This window comes from Artemia franciscana, chromosome 13 (genome assembly GCF_032884065.1).
Source record: "Artemia franciscana chromosome 13, ASM3288406v1, whole genome shotgun sequence".
NCBI lineage: Eukaryota > Metazoa > Arthropoda > Branchiopoda > Anostraca > Artemiidae > Artemia > Artemia franciscana.
Genome location: NC_088875.1, coordinates 33,711,373 through 33,729,578, shown reverse-complemented (window position 1 = coordinate 33,729,578; position 18,206 = coordinate 33,711,373). Strand labels below are relative to the sequence as shown.

General features: G+C 35.5%; 1 protein-coding gene and 1 non-coding gene across 3 annotated transcripts in view; one reads left to right on the top strand and one right to left on the bottom strand.

The window, feature by feature from the left end:
• The window catches only part of LOC136034838 (V-type proton ATPase subunit d 1), a 37,131-nt gene that overhangs the window by 5,451 nt on the left and 13,474 nt on the right, over positions 1–18,206 (top strand). For both annotated transcript variants that reach the window (XM_065716294.1, XM_065716295.1), the window contains exon 3: positions 16,504–16,682. In XM_065716294.1, coding sequence (XP_065572366.1) covers positions 16,504–16,682 — 179 coding nt within the window. The remainder of the gene's footprint in view (positions 1–16,503; positions 16,683–18,206) is intronic.
• Positions 5,362–5,443, bottom strand: Trnas-cga (transfer RNA serine (anticodon CGA)). The gene has a single exon. It is a non-coding gene; the product is annotated as a tRNA-Ser (tRNA).

Genomic DNA, 18,206 nt, shown 5'->3' with positions numbered 1-18,206 from the left:
TACAATTATCCATGTTTACTTGTATTTACACAAATCAGTCCACAGTAGGTGGAGAACCGATTTGCTTTTCTGGGCACAGTTTTTACAACTATCCATATGAATTTTGTGTCCAAAAAAGACAAATAATTATAGATCTAGCATATGAATATGTCAAGTAAGAAAAGAAAAGAAAGACAATCAAAATAAAATTACAAACCTCTCTCATCACTCACAAAAATCACCAAGACAGTTAAAAAAAAATTCTTAGGTTCTTCTGGTGGGTGCTTGCAAGATAAAGTTAAAATAGTAAGAATCCATTCCTTAGTGCAGTGGTTCCCAAACTTATTTAGACACTGTACCCCTTTTTACTCACAAAATATTTTAGATACCCCTTCTCAGTTATTGGTGCTAAGTAAACTATAGCTAAAATATAAATGGAATTGCCAGTCCTAGAGATAAAGGGTTTTATTTATTTTTTGTTGGGTAGCCATTGACCCCATAACATTTTTTGCATAGCCCCAAGGAATATGTGCGCCACAGTTTGAGAGCCATTGCCTTAGTACATAGTAGCTATCAAATACAAAAGGTCTCTCCTATTCCTCAGCCAGTGCAGTCACATAATGCAGTATTCAACAACACTTGGGGCTGGAATTCTAATTTTCCTTTTTTTGAATACTCACAAAAGTTCAAAATAGCATTTATAATTAAAAGGGGGTATGGGAAATGTGCCCTTTTGTTAAAAGTCGTAAATTACTATATAAATATTTTATTCTCATTACCGTAGGAGAAACAAGGCAATTTCAGGGAGCCGAATGTGGGAGTTTCTCAATAACTGTTGCAGTTGTTTGAATATATGATTGTTTAAATAAAGCTTAAAAGTTAACTTGTAACTTTAATAGTTACGAAATCTGTAACCTGAAGATGAAATCTGTAAATCTGTAACGAAGAAAATTGCTTTAAAATAATTGCTGGATTTAATTGCTTGAAAATTGCTTCTTTTGTTAGATAGCAGAAAAAATAGTCTTATTCCTTTTTCAATTGTAAAGCTGATTGGGTAATAGCTCCAATGAATGCAAAGCAAGTAGTTAAGCGCATCCTTAGGCTATTTTCCATGCACACTTAAGTATTCCTAATTCAGACCATTGTTTACAGCAGGAATTCATGGCTGATAAAGTTTATATGGATATTCAAATAGCTATTATAATTAAAATAAATTAAGGAAATGATTAAAGATTGAAATAGTAAAAAAAAACATTAAGCACACACAGCAGTTTTAAAATGATTATGAAAAACAATGTTATAACTTGGAAACCAAAAAAGTCTGCCATATAAATGGTTTTCTGTCACAGCCTCTGTTGTCCAGCATCATACCATCCAATTGAAGTTACTCTTTGCTGAAAACAAAAATCTTAGATAATAAAGAATTTTCAGTATGAAGGCTTGTATTTTGTATATATGTTTTCGATTGATGAATCAACTAAAATTGTGTTTTTTTTTCACAATATATTTTTTGCCGTTGATTTTTAATTTTTATCACTATAGGCTGAATTCTTTACTTGATTGCAATTATGCCTACAAATATAAGGGTTGGTTTAAATGAATATCTGAAGGTTCTCGAGTCAGGGTTGCAGCTGTCAGGGTTTAACATAATAAGAGACGACCATGTCCCATACTAAGAAAAATATTAGTCCATAACTCCTAAAAATAGTATCAGATCAAACTACAAAGTATACCATTAGAATCGCCTTGTTCAAAACTCCAATAAAAAAAATTACCATCCCTTGGTTTGAAAAAAAAAAAAAAAAAAAAAAAAGTGGCCACAGTCACGATATTTTGAATTGACAGCATCTTTTTCCCGCCTTTCTCATTCCCAAGATGGCTCGGAACTGCAACATCATAGAAATCTGTTTAATAGTATTTCAAAGGAATTCGCTTGTCTTTTAACCAAAAAGAATTTGATACAATTACCCGCCTTTTCTTCAAACTTTAGGTTTTCTGTTTTAAGGTGCTTTAATCGTTGTAATCCCTCGTTAAAATGTATTTTGGTGCTGTACATTGTGCTGTTGTCAGTTGTTAGTAGTAGTAGAAATTAAAATATATGCAAATATTTTTGCAACTACCAGTTTTTGCTCTTTTCACAATTTAATGTCTTTTCATACTAAATCTTTTCAAAGACATTTGACTATTAAAGCAAGTCCAATTTCTACTAAGCTTCGATGTTTTGGTTTTCTTTTTTAAGGTTTTTGAATTGTTGTAATCCTTTGTCAAAATATCAAATGATCATTTGTAGTAATAGCAAATTTTCGTTTTTGGGCCTTCCTACTGACATGATATAACTGGTTGCGTTCAAACCTGTACACTTAATAATGTAGCGAATGAATTTTATCTAACAAAAGAGTAAAGTAATTCTAAAATTTTTGGGCATTTTCTAATTTGAATTAAAATATTAATATTATTGCTCAGGCACCGTAAATATTTTTGCAATTTACATAATAACTTTGGCGATTCTAAACTGAATTTAAAAATGTTTTCAACTTTTTTCATGTCTTAAAAAGACATTGCTTATATTTATGAGAAAAGAAATTCCTTGTTAAAATATATCCAAATGTTTTTGTAGTTACCAGTTTTTTGCTCGTTACGCAATTTAATGTCTTTTCAGTGAAGCTATTCAGTTTTTTTATTATTACCGCAAGTCTGTTTTCTAACAACGATTTCTACTAAGCTTCAAAATTTTTATTTTCCTTTTAAAGGTTTTTGAATTATTGTATTCCCATGTCAAAATATATGGAAGTATTTTTGCAATGACAAGTTTTTTTTCTTGAAGCAATATAATGTAAACTCCTCCGTACATAAAATCTTTAATTTTTCCACTAACGTGTGACAAGTGTCATGGCGTCGTTACAATTTCTACTGATAGTCGTAATAATAAAAGTTACTGGGAAATTTTTAATCCCAATTTACGGTTTTGTGGCCGTGATAACATGAATACGATACCTGTTGTGACTCCCTGTTAACACAAATGATGACTGATGTGATGTGACTTATGTACAACTAATGCTACCATGCTAGTGGATGTTATAGCAGATTGCTATTATTGAATATGTTGATACTACTCCTTTTTTGGAATCAGTCCATTTTGGTTAGGTTGTAGAAAATCTTCAAGAATCGCCGTTACCATTTGGTTGAGAAGAAGATCTAATGACTTCCAGTCATCATTGCCAGGTTTGGAGACTAATTCCGCGTAATATTTAACTTTTGGCTCGGTTCCACTTGTTCTCAATGTGATGATCAGTCCATTCTCAAAAGAAAATGTGATCATTTCAGATGCCTTGCTTACCGGAAGGACGGCCTGCTTGTCAGGCTTAGAATCGTCATATCCAGTGGTTAAATCCCGAACAGATGCGATTTTGTACTTACCACCTAAGATGCTTGTTGGGTATGTGCTTGGACCACTGAAATTCCTAAGCCTTGCAAAAATTTTGGCAATGATTTGCTTATCATAGCAGAGAAAGTACGAATTCAAGTTAGAATGGTAGCCGTACTCATTGTAGATCTCTCTAAGCTTGTCGGCAACACTTTTCCCTTCTTTTGCAAGATGCAAAGCGAGCTCACACATGACAGCTCCTGCACTAATTCCATCTTTATCAAGAACTTTTACACCTGTCATAAAACCTATAGACTCTTCAAAACAAAATATTACTTTTTTACCAGTTTCCATTACATCTATGGCACGATTGGCTATCCATTTGAATCCAGTAAGAGTTTCATCGAACATAAATCCCTCTTTGGAAGCAATGCTCCGAAGAATTTTGGAAGAGACAGCACTAGATATCATACATATATTTTTATTATCTGAAACTTTCTTATAATTGTAGAACTGCCACCAGCCAAGTAAAGCTCCGAGCTCATTTCCACTAAAGATCTTCCATTTACCTTCTGGCTGTTTCTCAGCAAAAGCCATTCGGTCAGCATCAGGATCGCTCGCAAGAATATGTTTTACATTATTTTTCTCTGCTGTTTTGATAGCGAGATCCAGTGTGGCTTTGCCTTCCTCTGGGTTCGGGAATATTACAGTTGGAAAATTGGGATCAGGTAATATTTGTTCTTTAACAGCTATATAAGGAGGTAGTCCAAATACTTCAAAGGCTTTTTTCATGAATTCAGCTCCAACTCCGTGGACGGGTGTATAAACAAAGCGTAAATCAGTGGTTCGATTAATATCTGAATGATTTGATAATGTTTCGAGGCTTTTGAAATAGCTTTTCGTGACAAGTTCAGTAGGATCGGTACAGAGGTTCTTCTTTCGAACATTCTTATAGTCCCACGCTTCTGCCCATGGTTTCAAGTTCTCCAAAATTTGATTATGAATCCCTTTATCGTGAGGAGGTATGATCTGTGCACCATTCGACCAATAAACTTTATACCCATTATCTTCTTTAGGGTTATGAGATGCAGTAACCATAATGCCAGCGGCACAGCCATTAAGAAGAATTGTATATGGTACAAAAGGAGTGGGACACATTTTGGAGAATAGTTGAACAGGAATCCCTTTACTAATGAACGCACATGCTGCCAATTCAGCAAATCTTGAGCTGTTGTGTCTCTGGTCAAACCCAATTACAACGCCAGATTTGACACATTCAGGATTGGCTTTTAGAAGATAGCTTGCAAAACCTTGGCTTGCTTGTATAACTACAAGGTCATTCATGCATGTATATCCAGCTCCCATGTGGCCTCTAAGGCCTGCTGTTCCAAATTGAATTCTATTTAGTAGTAATTTCTCCAAAGTCTTGTAATCATTTGTCTTCACTAAATGTTCTATTTCAGTCTTTGTAGACACATTATTATCCCAATCTAACCATTCTTTTATCTTATTTTCCAGAGTAGACATTGTAATATTTATTTAAAAAAAAAACATTACCTTTGCAACCATCGAAAGTTACAGGTACCATTAGAGATGGATTTTATAAATTAAGGTATGAAAGAACCGCAAACTGTTTTAAAATACACAGATATTCACATGTCACAAATTCTTTTTGTATTTGGCAAAATAGGGAAAAATTGCCCCCATTTGATTTTAACAGTTCAACAGTAATTTGACTTGAAACATCATATTTGCGTTATTTGTATGCCTGCGTATGCGTAAGAAACTTATAAGTAGAATTGCTGAGAGCCTGATGTTGTCAATTCCCTGTCTTTTTTATTTTAATCACTTCAGATGTTGTTGCAAACCATTAAAATTCAATCATCTTTAACACTAGAAACATTATTTGACAACATTTCTGATCATCTTTGGGTTATGGTAGCTCTTCTCTTCATCGAAAAACCTCTTGAGGAAATTAATTTCTCAAAAATGTGATCTTAATCATCTATGCAAAAAATCGCGGCCTGTAGGATTCGAACCTACGCTCCCATAGGGAATCTGATTTCGAGTCAGACGCCTTAACCACTCGGCCAAGACCGCTTGTGGTTTTCATTGATATAAGTGCTTCGTTTTGTAATTACAAGTTATCAACGGTCAGATATTCTGTATCCATGTTTACCGAAATCTATGAAGGCAAGGCAGGTGAAAAATGCTTGGGCTCTAACCTTAAAGGAGCTATGGCAAGATACTTTTCAGCTCAGAAATTTGCATTCCAAAAGTTAAACTAAGTTTCTTAAATTCCTAAAAATTCAGAGTGGGGGCAAGCATTTCTCTAATTTAATAAAGATACAGAAAGATATATTTAAATCTAAAGGGGTGTTTTTTTTTTAGTGAAAATCCAAAAAAAAATGTATATATATACGCCTAGATAAGTCAATGGACATAAGAAAACAATTCTTACTTTATAATATGCAGAATAATCGCAGTTAGCACATTTACATTAATTTTTTGTTTTATTTTACCCTCAACCCCCCCTCGAATGTGCAAATTTGCCTCGAGAACTACCCAGAGAGAAGGAAATATGTTAAGAAAACAATTCTTGTTTCATAATGTGTAGAATAATCCTAGTTAACACATTTTGCATGCAGCCTCGCTATAGTTTACCCCCAACCCTCCTAATGTGAAAATATATAGCCCAAATTATATATTTTGAATGAATTCGATATTTTTGGGGAAGGTAGTTTATAGCGGGGCTGCATGCAGAATTCGTTCTCTATGATTATTCTGCATATTATGAAGTAGGAATTGTTGACTTAAGGTCATTCTCCCAGGTTGTAAGCCAATGCTATTTTCCTATAGCAGTGAAATGCGTATGAACAACAGACACGAGCAGATTATTTGATGGAAAAGTTACTGTGGCTTCATTGAAAGCTGTAACACGAATAGGCCGGAGAAATTTACATTTTTTTTTCTTTAGAGCTTGATAAAAAATTAATTAGTGGGGACACTTCTAATTTTTAAAAGTAGTAATAAAAATATTTTTACAAGACGTAGACAATTGTAAAGTAGCCTCTCGATTTGCCACAAGATTCCAAAATTTTTGGCCGTGAATTTTTTTTATTATTGTCAATTTTCTTTAAAATTGGCCACTTAAGATATGCTTCCTTTACTATTTATAAGGGTTGTACTAATCATACAGCTTTGATTTTTATGTCGTTTTGTAGATCTTATACCGATAAACAATCCCAAAGATTCTGAAGTTTGTAGTTATAAGAGATGATTTTTAGCAATAATTTTTAATATCCAGGATTTCCATATTTCTCATTGGCTTAAGTTGGCCAGTTAGCTTAAGTCAACTGTCTTTAGATATTCTGGCCCTTAGGGAGCAATTAAGCCTATGAGAAAGGAGGAAATCTCGTTTACGTTTTGGGAAATCTTGTTCGCTTTCAACCAGGGAGATTCGCGTCAACATAGGAAATATATAATTTAGGCTATATATTTGCACATTAGGGGGGCTGAGGGTAAAGTAAAAAAAGCTTCATTCAAAATTTGCTAACTATGATTATTTTTGGTACATAATAAAATAAGAATTGTTTTCTTAGCATGTTTCTTTGTGTCCAGTGACTTAAATAGGCTTATATAAATGTATTTATCAAACATTGGGAGAAGAGCAGCATTATCCCCCTCCTAAACCCTCTAAAGATTCTGACTTTCATTCTTAACGGTCGTTTGTAAACAGAGTTGCCTAAAAAAAAAATTAATCAAAATAGGATAGCACGAATCAACTCAATCAGATTCGTTTCCTTTATTTTTGTTTTAATGAAGCTTCACTTTGCCCTGTCTTCATGTCCTGAAGTTTCCAAGTGGATCCACTACTACTACTAACAACTCACTGCAACTCCAAGCCGCCTGAGGCCAACAAAGCTACGCACGCTCATCCTCCATTCTATTCTAATTTCATGTCTGTTGAATTTATTTATTTTTTGGAGAGGGGGATCATTTATGGTATCCAAGAGGAGTATTTTAGTCATATTGCTTGTGTGTTAGCATGTATTCTTAAACAGTTGAATAACATAAAACAGAAGCAGCTAGTTTCGTCCATTAGAAGAAACTTTAAGGAGCTTTAATTTTAATTGTTAAAAATGTGATTGGATTTTCATTGCTATTTTTGTATCAAACAAAAATAAAATATAAGAACTTGGAATTTTGAACTCTTTGGAAGTCCTCACATTCCTACCAATAATCCCAGCAATGTACTGCTATATCCGTATTTTTCAAATTTAAATACGACATCCATATGATTTGTTTGACTTTTTTGTAAAGGATTATAATTATTTCACGCAAAAAAGAAGTTTCCTTGAATTTATTCCTGTAAGTGTTGACCGTCAAAACGTTTAAGCTAAGTTGAATTAGAAAATTTGTTTTACGTCATAAGTAAAGTTGTACTCAAGTCTTTTCCATAGTTGCTTTTTCGACACCTGGCCCCCATATATATATAAAAAAAAAAAAAACTGAAGCGATAATCCAAAATCAAATAAGAACATTTTCCGAGTCTATTTTATTTAGTAATAGGCACACGGACAGAATAGCACATAAACTAAAAATTTTCTAGACTATCAACCAAAACAGACAGCACATTTACGCATGAACTAAAAATTTTCTAGACTATTCGCCAAAATTTTCTTTCACAAAAACTTCCAGTTAATTTAAGGCATTATAATCTTTTTTAAAACACTAAAAAACTTTAGAGTGAATAGCGAAGATACCTTGTCAGAACCTAAGGCATTTATAAGAGCACCTTTTGAAACTAGGAACTGACAAATATCTAATGCGCCTCTTCTGGCTGCATAATATAAAGGTGTACGATTTTTAGAATCAAATCCATTTACAGTTGCCCCGTTTGAAATTAGTAGCTGACAAATGTATAGACTACTTTCTTCAGCAGCATGATGTAAAGCTGTTTTCTGGAAACTATCTTTCAGATTTAAAAGAGCCCCATTTGAAACTAGAAACTGACAAATATCTAATGCACCTCGTCTGACAGCATAATACAAAGGCGTGCGATTTTTTAAATCTAATGCATTTATAGTTGCCCCGTTAGAAACTAGTAGCAGACAAATATCTAGACTACTTTCTTCAGCAGCATGATGTAAAGCTGTTTTCTGGAAATTATCCTTCAGATTTAAAAGAGCCCCATTTGAAACTAGAAAGTGACAAATATCTGATGCGCCTCGTCTGACAGCATAATACAAAGGGGTGCGATTTTTAAAATCTAATGCATTTACAGTTGCACCATTTGAAACTAGTAGCTGGCAAATATCCAGTCTACTTTCTTCAGCGGCATGATGTAGAGCTGTTTTCTGGAAATGATCCCTCAAATTTGGGTCAATACAACCGTTGGTTATCAGTACAGCCATGCGTAAATCGCACAACATGTTTTCGTTCACATCAGTTTTACCTTGGCTCAATTCCTTATCTCTATCTTCCTGTATTTTTTCCACTTCTTTTTCTAACTTGTCTATGACTGAACTCAATTTGGTCATTTGAAAATAAAAGGTGGATAATATCCCGTCTGAATCACGTTTTCCAATTTGGCTTTGGTATCTTTTCAATTTTTCTTGAAGTGAGCTTGTCTGTCGTATAAAGTCCATTACTTCCCTCCGTAATCTGAATGTTTTCTTCACTTCTGGGGTTCTATACAACATTAATAGCATTTTAGCAATCGTGGCAATCTGTTTGTCTAGTTGTTCAAATTCTTTTTTAGGATCAAATCCCAGTTTAGAACTTCCAGTAGATTTAAAGATATTTCCTTTCTTCATTACTGTTCTCTTCTCTCCTACAGTACACCATACATCTCTGCCCTTCTCAAAATTTTCAGTTTTGCTAAGAACTTTAGTTGACATGATAGATTGTTTGCTTTGCAGTAACTTGTTTAACTAATATTGTTTAACTAAAACGAAAATCACTGGGATCAGTCATTTATATCCGAGAGGTGACGTCATTTATACAGTGTAGTATGTAGCTAGAAGAGGCTGACTTGTGGTGACGTCATCGAACATCATTTTCCTTTTTAGCAGTCAATTTATAAAACTGATTCGCGATGACGTCATCCAAAATAAATTGCCTTTCTTATTCGGTGTTAACAGTCTGCTTTATGGTAAAAAAAAACAAAACGGCTAGCTAGCGTAATAGATGATGTAATACAAAGGACAGGGGCGTCGTTTGGGGGGAGGGCAGTTGCCTCCCAAATAATGTGGAGGGAAATAATAATGTTTATCCCGTGGCTCTTGACTATCAGGATATGCACCCCTCTCGCCCCCCTAAATAAAAATGCTGGAGATTCTCCCCTGTCGAAGGGTAAGCAGTTAATAGTTATGTACCCCTTCCCCCGAAATATTTCTTCGACTATTAGGTTGCTGTTAAAATGCAGATAAAAAAAAATGTGATTTCATAGGCTTTTACATAAGAAGCATAGCAAAGGCTGGATGCGGGAATGTATTTCTACGCTCCCATAAGGAATCTGATTTCGAGTCAGACGCCTTAACCACTCGGCCAAGACCGCTTGTAGTTTTCATTGATATAAGTGTTTGATTTTGTAATTACAAGTTATCAACGGTCAGATATTCTGTATCCATGTTTACCGAAATCTATGAAGGCAAGGCAGGTGAAAAATGCTTGGGCTCTAACCTTAAAGGAGCTATTGCAAGATACTTTTCAGCTCAGAAATTTGCATTCCAAAATTTAAACTAAGTTTCTTAAATTCCTAAAAATTCAGAGTGGGGGGCAAGCATTTCTCTAATTTAATAAAGATACAGAAAGATATATTTAAATCTAAAGGGGTGTTTTTTTTAGTGAAAATCCAAAAAAAATGCTAGGACGATGAAATTTGGCAAGCGTATCAGGGACCGGACCAGATTAAATTAGAAATAGTCGTTTTCCCGATTTGACCATCTGGGGGGGGGGGGCGGTTAATTCGGAAACAATAGAAAAAATGAAGTATTTTTAACTTATGAGCGGGTGATTGGATCTTAATGAAATTAGGCACTTACTTTAGGCACTTCCAGGTAAGCTAGGACGATGAAATTTGGCAAGCATATCAGGGACCGGACCAGATTAAGTTAGAAATAGTCGTTTTCCCGATTTGACCATCTGGGTTGGAGTGGGGGCCCGGTTAATTCGCAAAAAATAGAAAAAAATGAAGTATTTTTAACTTATGAGCGGGTGATTGGATCTTAATGAAATTTGATGTTTGGAATGATATTGTGTCTCAGAGCTCTTATTTTAAATCCCGACCGGATCTGATGACATTGGGGGGAGTTGGAGGGGGAAAACCTAAAGTCCCGGTTTTGCTACTTTAGGCACTTCCAGGTAAGCTAGGACGATGAAATTTGGCAAGCGTATCAGGGACCGGACCAGATTAAATCAGAAATAGTCGTTTTCCCGATTTGACCATCTGGGGGGGGGGAGTGGGGGCCAGTTAATTCGGAACAAATAGAAAAAATGAAGTATTTTTAACTTATGAGCGGGTGATTGGATCTTAATGAAATTTGATGTTTGGAATGATATTGTGTCTCAGAGCTCTTATTTTAAATCCCGACCGGGTCTGATGACATTGGGGGGAGTTTGAGGGGGCAAACCTGAGGGGGAGTTTGGGGGAGTTAAATAAGAAGTTAAATTCAGCCACGTTTAGATTCTGCAAGGGATTTAACTGTCTTAGGTAAATTCTATTAAAAAATCAATTAGTCTTTTTTATTATTGTTTAGAGAGTTCAGGGTGCAAGATTAGGTCTGAAAATTGGTATTACAAAGGTCAGAGATTAAGACCATGCATGAACGCAAGAAGGTCCGAACAGCTTCTGAAAATTTGCATAAGGTCTGTAACGTGGGCTGTAATGGAAGTGTTTTCGAATAAAATGAAATGATGATTGCTATCATAAGCGTGTTGAGCCAAGGCGAAATCAAAAGTTTCAGGTATTTGGCGTAGTTTCATGGCTTTGTCGGCACTTGTTCATTAAACGAAACAAATTCAAGAATTACACTTAGGTTAGATATCAGAAAACCGATTTTATAGCAAAAACGACATGTGATGGGTGATAGAATGCATTGGATTTGTATAATTTGGGCTATATATTTGCACATTAGGGGGGGTAGTTTAGGTTATGTTAGGGGCGCTGTCTAAATACTTTACCCCCAACCCCTAATATATATAATCCCCCCAACCCCTAAATATATAGCCAAGTTATATTATTATATAAAGTACAAGCTATATGAAGGTTATATTTTATTAGATAACTTCACTTCTTGGGTGTGTTTTGTTTCATTAACAAGTACTGCCTTGTCTATTGATAATTCGTGTTCCAGTAACCATTCTCCTGGTGGTTGGTGAGTCCTGTTCGGGGTTCTTACCACGGGAACAAGTTATGTTTATTTTAAATTATTGATGGTTTAACACTCAGTTTGGGAATAAAGGGTAAAATAGGTCTTTCTTACGCCCATCAATTAATGCTTTCAGGTGAGGGCTGAGGTGTTGTTAGTATATAAGAATAGTCGAAGTGTCTAGTGTACAATAGAAAACAATTAAAAACTAAAACAAGCTGCAATTTCAGGTAAGTATAATAAAACTTTACAGCACAAATTAAAAGTGGGAATGTAGGAAGAAAAAGATGACTAAATGACAGTTTAGTAGAGCAGATACCCCCAACTAATCACCGAACCCGTCCTAGAGTTGATACATCTACCTGTTCAGTTGATACCTCTTCAGCAACTCCTATCTTCATCAGACCGAATTGCCAGGGTCTTTTTCGAAATTCCCATAAAGTTGTTATCGCATTAATCTTTTACTATTGAACTTAACCGAAATAATAGTTACCAGTTATGAATCAGATTCAAGCGGCAATTTAAATATCGTTAGGAAGTTCTTGTTTTGAAAACGTGTTTAAGCTTTGATTACTAATGGTTGTAATTCGCTCTTTACCAGGTTGCAACTATTGCTATAAATAATTTTTCCTAACGATCCATATGTATTTTAAGGCATATGGAATGATAGTTAAAGGAATATAAATTAAAAAAAATGACTATTTGGACATAATGCACTGTAGAAACTTGAATGTAGTTGCAGTCAACACGCTGGAACTGGGCAAGTTTAAAGTTATGTTTTTTGCAAAAATCATTTTTACATACCCCCTTAGAACAATATAGATATCCCTCTAGAAACTTTGGAGGGGATTGACTAGGTCAAAATTGAAAGTTCTAGTGCCAAAAGTTGAAAGTGATCAGAGGTCAACCAGTCCCCCCCCCTTCTCGAGCAGTTTTCGCCTCTTAACACCCTGTACCCCCTGGAGTCCAATTTTGAAGTAGATATTTCACTAGAATAGCAGAAGGTCCAAAAAACATACCTTCAGGTATGATCAGACTCGTGGTGCCCCTAGAACAAGGACCCCGATTTATATAGTTGACGAATTCTTCCTAGACCAATTTTTGTAGAAAGCTATAGAATTGTGAGTCTTATTGAAAACGGAGCAACTAGGAATTTCACTCTGTATGATTAGAGCTGTAATTTTAGCCTTTGACAAATCCGTATCCCGCCTCCTCTATCCCTTACTAATCTTGTAATAGATAAGTTGGTATCCTGCATCTCCTTTAAATTTAAATCTTTAAAAGTCCTAGCTGTATAAATTTAATGATATGGTGAAAACCGGCCCAAGTTCTTAAGCAGTGCGAAAGCCAGTTAATTCCAATCTGCAGACTGACCCGATGCAAACTCGAGCTAAATCCGGATTTGACTTAAATGTGTCTCCTCTCCCCCTTTATACCCTCCAAGAAGTTCCTATTTCTCTTAAATCTTTCCTTCCAACATCCTCCCACCCCATTCGGGGAAGACCTGTGTTTTGTTTGGCCCTAGATGATTGGCCAACAAGGATAGTCTTTGAAAATCTGTGTTCCTTCATCCGCAGAACTTGTCCTAGTCATCTCATTCTTTCTCTCATTATTGCCCTAGAAAGCGGGATTAAGCTACAGTTTTCGCACAGCTTACTGTTTGAGACTCAGTTAGTCAGTCGGGTACCCAAAATAATCCGTAGGCAATATCTCTGGAAAGCATCTAGCAAATCCTCCTCTGTTTTTTCAAAGAATCTATCTTGGGGACATGGACACCCTAAAAAAAGGCCATAGAACCTATAGTCGATTGGCTTGAAACTTATATCTGAAATTCCTTGGACCAAGGGAATACCAATTCACAAAAAGAAGAAAGAAAAAAGTGTCATTTTTTTCAAATCTGGCCTAGAAAAGGGCCAGCGACCTCTTTATTCTGAATAGATTGAAATTTCAAACTGTAAGTCCCTGGCCTAAGCGGATCCTTGTGCACAACAAAAATATTAGTCTGGGGGCGTGGTTCCCCCTCTGAAAAAAGACCAAGAAACACTTTTTCAAATGCCTTTAAGCTTTCAAGGACTGTTGCTGGGTAAGGGGACCTCATGTTTGTCCTCATGAATTGTGTTAGACAGCCCGGAAAGGGGCCGGAAAATATGTTGTCCTTAATTAGTTTGAAACCTGTATCAGTGAGTCCGTGGATTAAGGATATCTAATTTAAGACATTTTTTAGGCCAATTGGTGCCCAAAAAGGCACAAATATTTTTTTCCCGAACGCAGATTTTAAAAAAAACCATAGATTCGTTTTACGAAAGCCAATGGAACCTCAAAGACGACAAAAAAAAAATTGGAGAAAATTAGTTTGTATCGTTGTAAGTCGTTTGTTCTTAAAATACGCCTTAGATTAGCTTTGCTTCAATAAAGTTTGTTAAATTTTCCATCGATGCTGAAATAACCCAATTTCAGGCTGTGACTGTTCAAATTTACTAACCATACAGCACTGGACGTATTCCTAACGAATTGTTTTTCTCTTTCATAATTCAATAACTACTTCGGGGGGAAATTATATTTTGTGCGCTTAATGGGACCCAATATGGTGAGAGTCCATAGCAACCAAAAAATTGAAAGATGTTGCTGAAACCCCTCGAAATCGACCTCCCAGAAAACTGACGTCAATTTTGAAGGGTCTCTAGGTCTGTTTATATATTTCTGCAACTTTTGTTTTCATGATAACATTTTACTATTTAAACTAATGAAAATAATAGTTATCATTCCTGAATCAGCTGCTAATGACATTTTTTCTCACTAGCCACTTTTTTGGAAGCAAATTTTTGGATTTTGATTACAATTGGTTGTTTTGAGCCCTTTTATAGCTCAAAATGTAACATCCCCAGAATCGATTATTGAATTATGAAAGAGCATTAAAAAGAGGCATTTATTCTTTTTCACTCTATCTAAATTATGTTGAAAATTGCAAATTTACCTATATCATTTTCTTTATTTGGCTTAAACTTGCATGACATCTATATGCCAGGACAAGAGAATCTCAGAAAAAAAAACTGTTGACTGTAAACTGTTGTATTGGTTCGTGTCGATTAAAATAGGCCCGAAATTGTTTTCTCTTTTATCAGCTATGCAGTAGGATAATGACCTTAAATCCAACACTTCCCACTTATTCAAATCTGGTAGTTTTCTCCTTAGATCTTTCTCCCTTCTCAAACGGTTCTCAATCCAGAACCTTAAATTAATTTATTTTTCTTATATAAGACCCTGTCTTGAACATGCTATGCATGCACACTGGGCAAAACAAACCTATCAGGGTAAAATGTTAAAAAAAAAAAACAGAAAGAAGGTTGTATAGATTCTTGCAACCCTAAATTGAGTCATATCTGTTTTCGGCTATTGACAAAAAACTTTTTAGGGTAAGGTAGACTGGATTAAGGAGAGCTTAGTGAGGACAACAAAATTTCATATTTACTTGGCCGTTCGATTCATAGCGTGAAGAATTCTGTTTTTTTTTTTTACGATCCGCTTGAAAATTTTATGGTAAATACAGCGCCTAGGGAGACCTCACTAAACTCCAAAAAATAAGGGACCAATCTGCTTGCATTAATTTGTGACATTCTATATTTTTTTCTAAGACAAAAACAAAACAGAGCTTTTTTTTAATGCCGTGACAAAGGATGTTCGTGTCCTAAGAGGTTGTTGGAAGAAAGATTGAAGCCCTAATTATTGTGGTAATGTCTTTGTTTTAAGTATACCTCAATTGGTAATTTTTACTTCTGTTTCTTTTAAGATTCCTCTTTTCATCCGTAGCAGTATCTTTTGTCTTTATGTTGATTTGGTTCTTCATTTCAATTTCTATTCGTTTTGGGTTTCATTAATTCGTTTAGTGTAATTTTACCCCCACTCCCGACAAAACACGCCCCCCTCCCCAGATGGTTGGTCTCGCATCACTTTCGACTTATAAAAAGAGAACTAGTTCTCTGTTTCTGACGTAATGAACACCCTCCAAAGTTTCTGTGACCATGAGATGGAGGTGGGGATGAGGAATTGGCAGTCCTCCTCCTCTTATAAGGAATAAATTCTGCTCCTTTTGGGGCTTAATGTTACTCTTTACTTCCATAACAACAGCGTAGACCAGAAGTCAAGAGGGATTGAATATCAATTCCACATTTTTGATGTATTTTTTAAACTTTTTGTAAGTCCCTCCCCCACCCCCTAAAAAATAAACCCTCTCAACAAAAGTCCTGGATATTTCTCTGGGGATTATATTAATTAAAGTGAACCCTTTGAGGCATCTCCCTCCCTCCCTAACTACAAAATAATCAGAGAACCCCATTGTAAAGGTTTAAAGCCAATATATGCAAATGTTTGGAATTGTAAAACAACAGGGAATTTACCAAAGACGGTGAAATTTATGGATTTGTCGTATCTAGGACCTTTATCTGAGAGGTAATTTTTTTCGGGCAGGGGAAGGGAACTGGTACAAAAAAAACTTCTAAAACACATCAAAATGTGAAATTGATATTTAATCCCTCTTGATTTCCGGGAATATTTCCCACATACGCTGTTATCATGAAACAAAGAGTAACATTTAATCCCAAAATGACCAGAATGTATTCTGTATAGGAGTGGGATTGCCCATTCTTATCCCCATCTCTGCCTTATAAGTCGAAAATTACTGGAGACCATCAGGGGGCAGTATGTTCCAGGGGCGGTTTTGCAAGGGAAGGGGGTAAACACCTAACCCCTGACAGTTTTGATACAATGTGTTTAATTCTTTTTCTTCAGGTATAGCTACATGATTGACAATATTATTTTGCTTATTACGGGAACTTTGCATCAGCGACCAATAGCCGAGTTGATCTCTAAATGTCACCCCCTTGGAAGCTTTGAGCAAATGGAGGCTATTCATGTTGCGTCCACACCAGCTGAGCTCTATAGTGCTGTCTTAGTAGACACTCCATTAGGCAAGTATTAACTTTTTATTTATTTATGAGTTTCATTGTTCTTTATTCATCTTCTATAACTAAAGAGAATAGGCCATATACAGCAAGACAGGAGGGCTGGACTACTTCTTTGTTCTTAGATGTTGTTGAGTTTGATATGTTTCGAAATACAACAAATCAGCAGCTAAGCCTATCTACATTTTTTTTATATGTGCTCCAAAAAGATCACGTGGTCCCAAGATACAAGCCACCAAAGATGGCTTTTCAGGTCCTATTCTTGAAGTTTTTTTTTTAAGATTGACTATGCTCTAAGAGCCTGGTTTATTCTACTATCGTTTGACAGAGTTTTTTTCTAAATATCAGGATGCCTTCTGTTTGTAAATATGTGCTCAGGTTTGAGTGTTGTAACCTTCTTCAATTTTATATACTGGTATTGGAAAGCGTATTTTTTCTAAATGTCATTCCTGAAAGTGTTTTTTTTTTTTTTTTGTCCTGTGGTGACGCTGTAGGTTTGACCTTAGCTTGGTATAACTGGACCCAGAGATCGAACCTTTTTGTGGCAAGAAACTACAGAACAGATGCAACGACCTTAGTTGTCAAGAAGCGTCGTTAATCCGGATACTTACTTACTTATATACTCTGTATTTGTCTCTGCGTTAGTCTACTATATTCCCTGGAAAAAAGAACTTCCAATTTTCAATTTCAGGACTCCTGGAACTGGGCTCCGAGTTTCAACTTCTAGAGTTTTCGTGGTTGACCAGTAGAGTATCGTGAGTGCATGCTTAGAGCTCCAGAGTTGTCAATTACTGTAAAAAAAAGTGAATCTTTTCTGGTTCGACTTTACCATCTCTCATGCTTCAGGCGAGATTTTAAGGTTATATTTCGTTAAAACATTTGCAAATATGGATGAAAAATGAATTTTTTTGTGATTTATGGTGTATCTATTATTCCTGATTAATCAGGTGTTGGGAACAAGGTGTACCTTGATTATAGTAGTGTCATATTCTCTTTTTCTTTTTCATTCCTCTAGTACTGCCCCAGACCGTAGTTGATTTTCCTGTATTGGATAACTTTATTGGATTCACAGTGCCTTTTTTTTTACAAACCAAGCATAGGAGAGGGAGAGGATAGAGGGACTCTGTCCTATGTTAGTCCGAGTCACGCACTGTAAAAAGGTGACAAACTGTGGCAAAATGCTCTGTTTTTTTGTGGCAAAGCACATTTTTAGCATTGTTTGCAAAAATGAGCCAAACCTGTTGCAGAGATTTTTCAAGTGCAAATTTATGTAAAAAATGGGATTGTTCTATTTATTTATTTTCCTATGTGTTTACGTATATTATTTATTTTATCCTGGTAGCATTCCATATCTAGCACGCATGCTAGTTTGCCGAGGCCTGCCCTTGACATTAGGCTCACAAACTATTTTGCCTGAAACTGAGACACAAATTTGTAACCAATATAATTATCTCAGCAAATACGAAAGATGTTAAAATTTTTTTGCTCTTGAGGTAATTTTTGTCTAGTGGGGATAGGGGCAAAGGACGG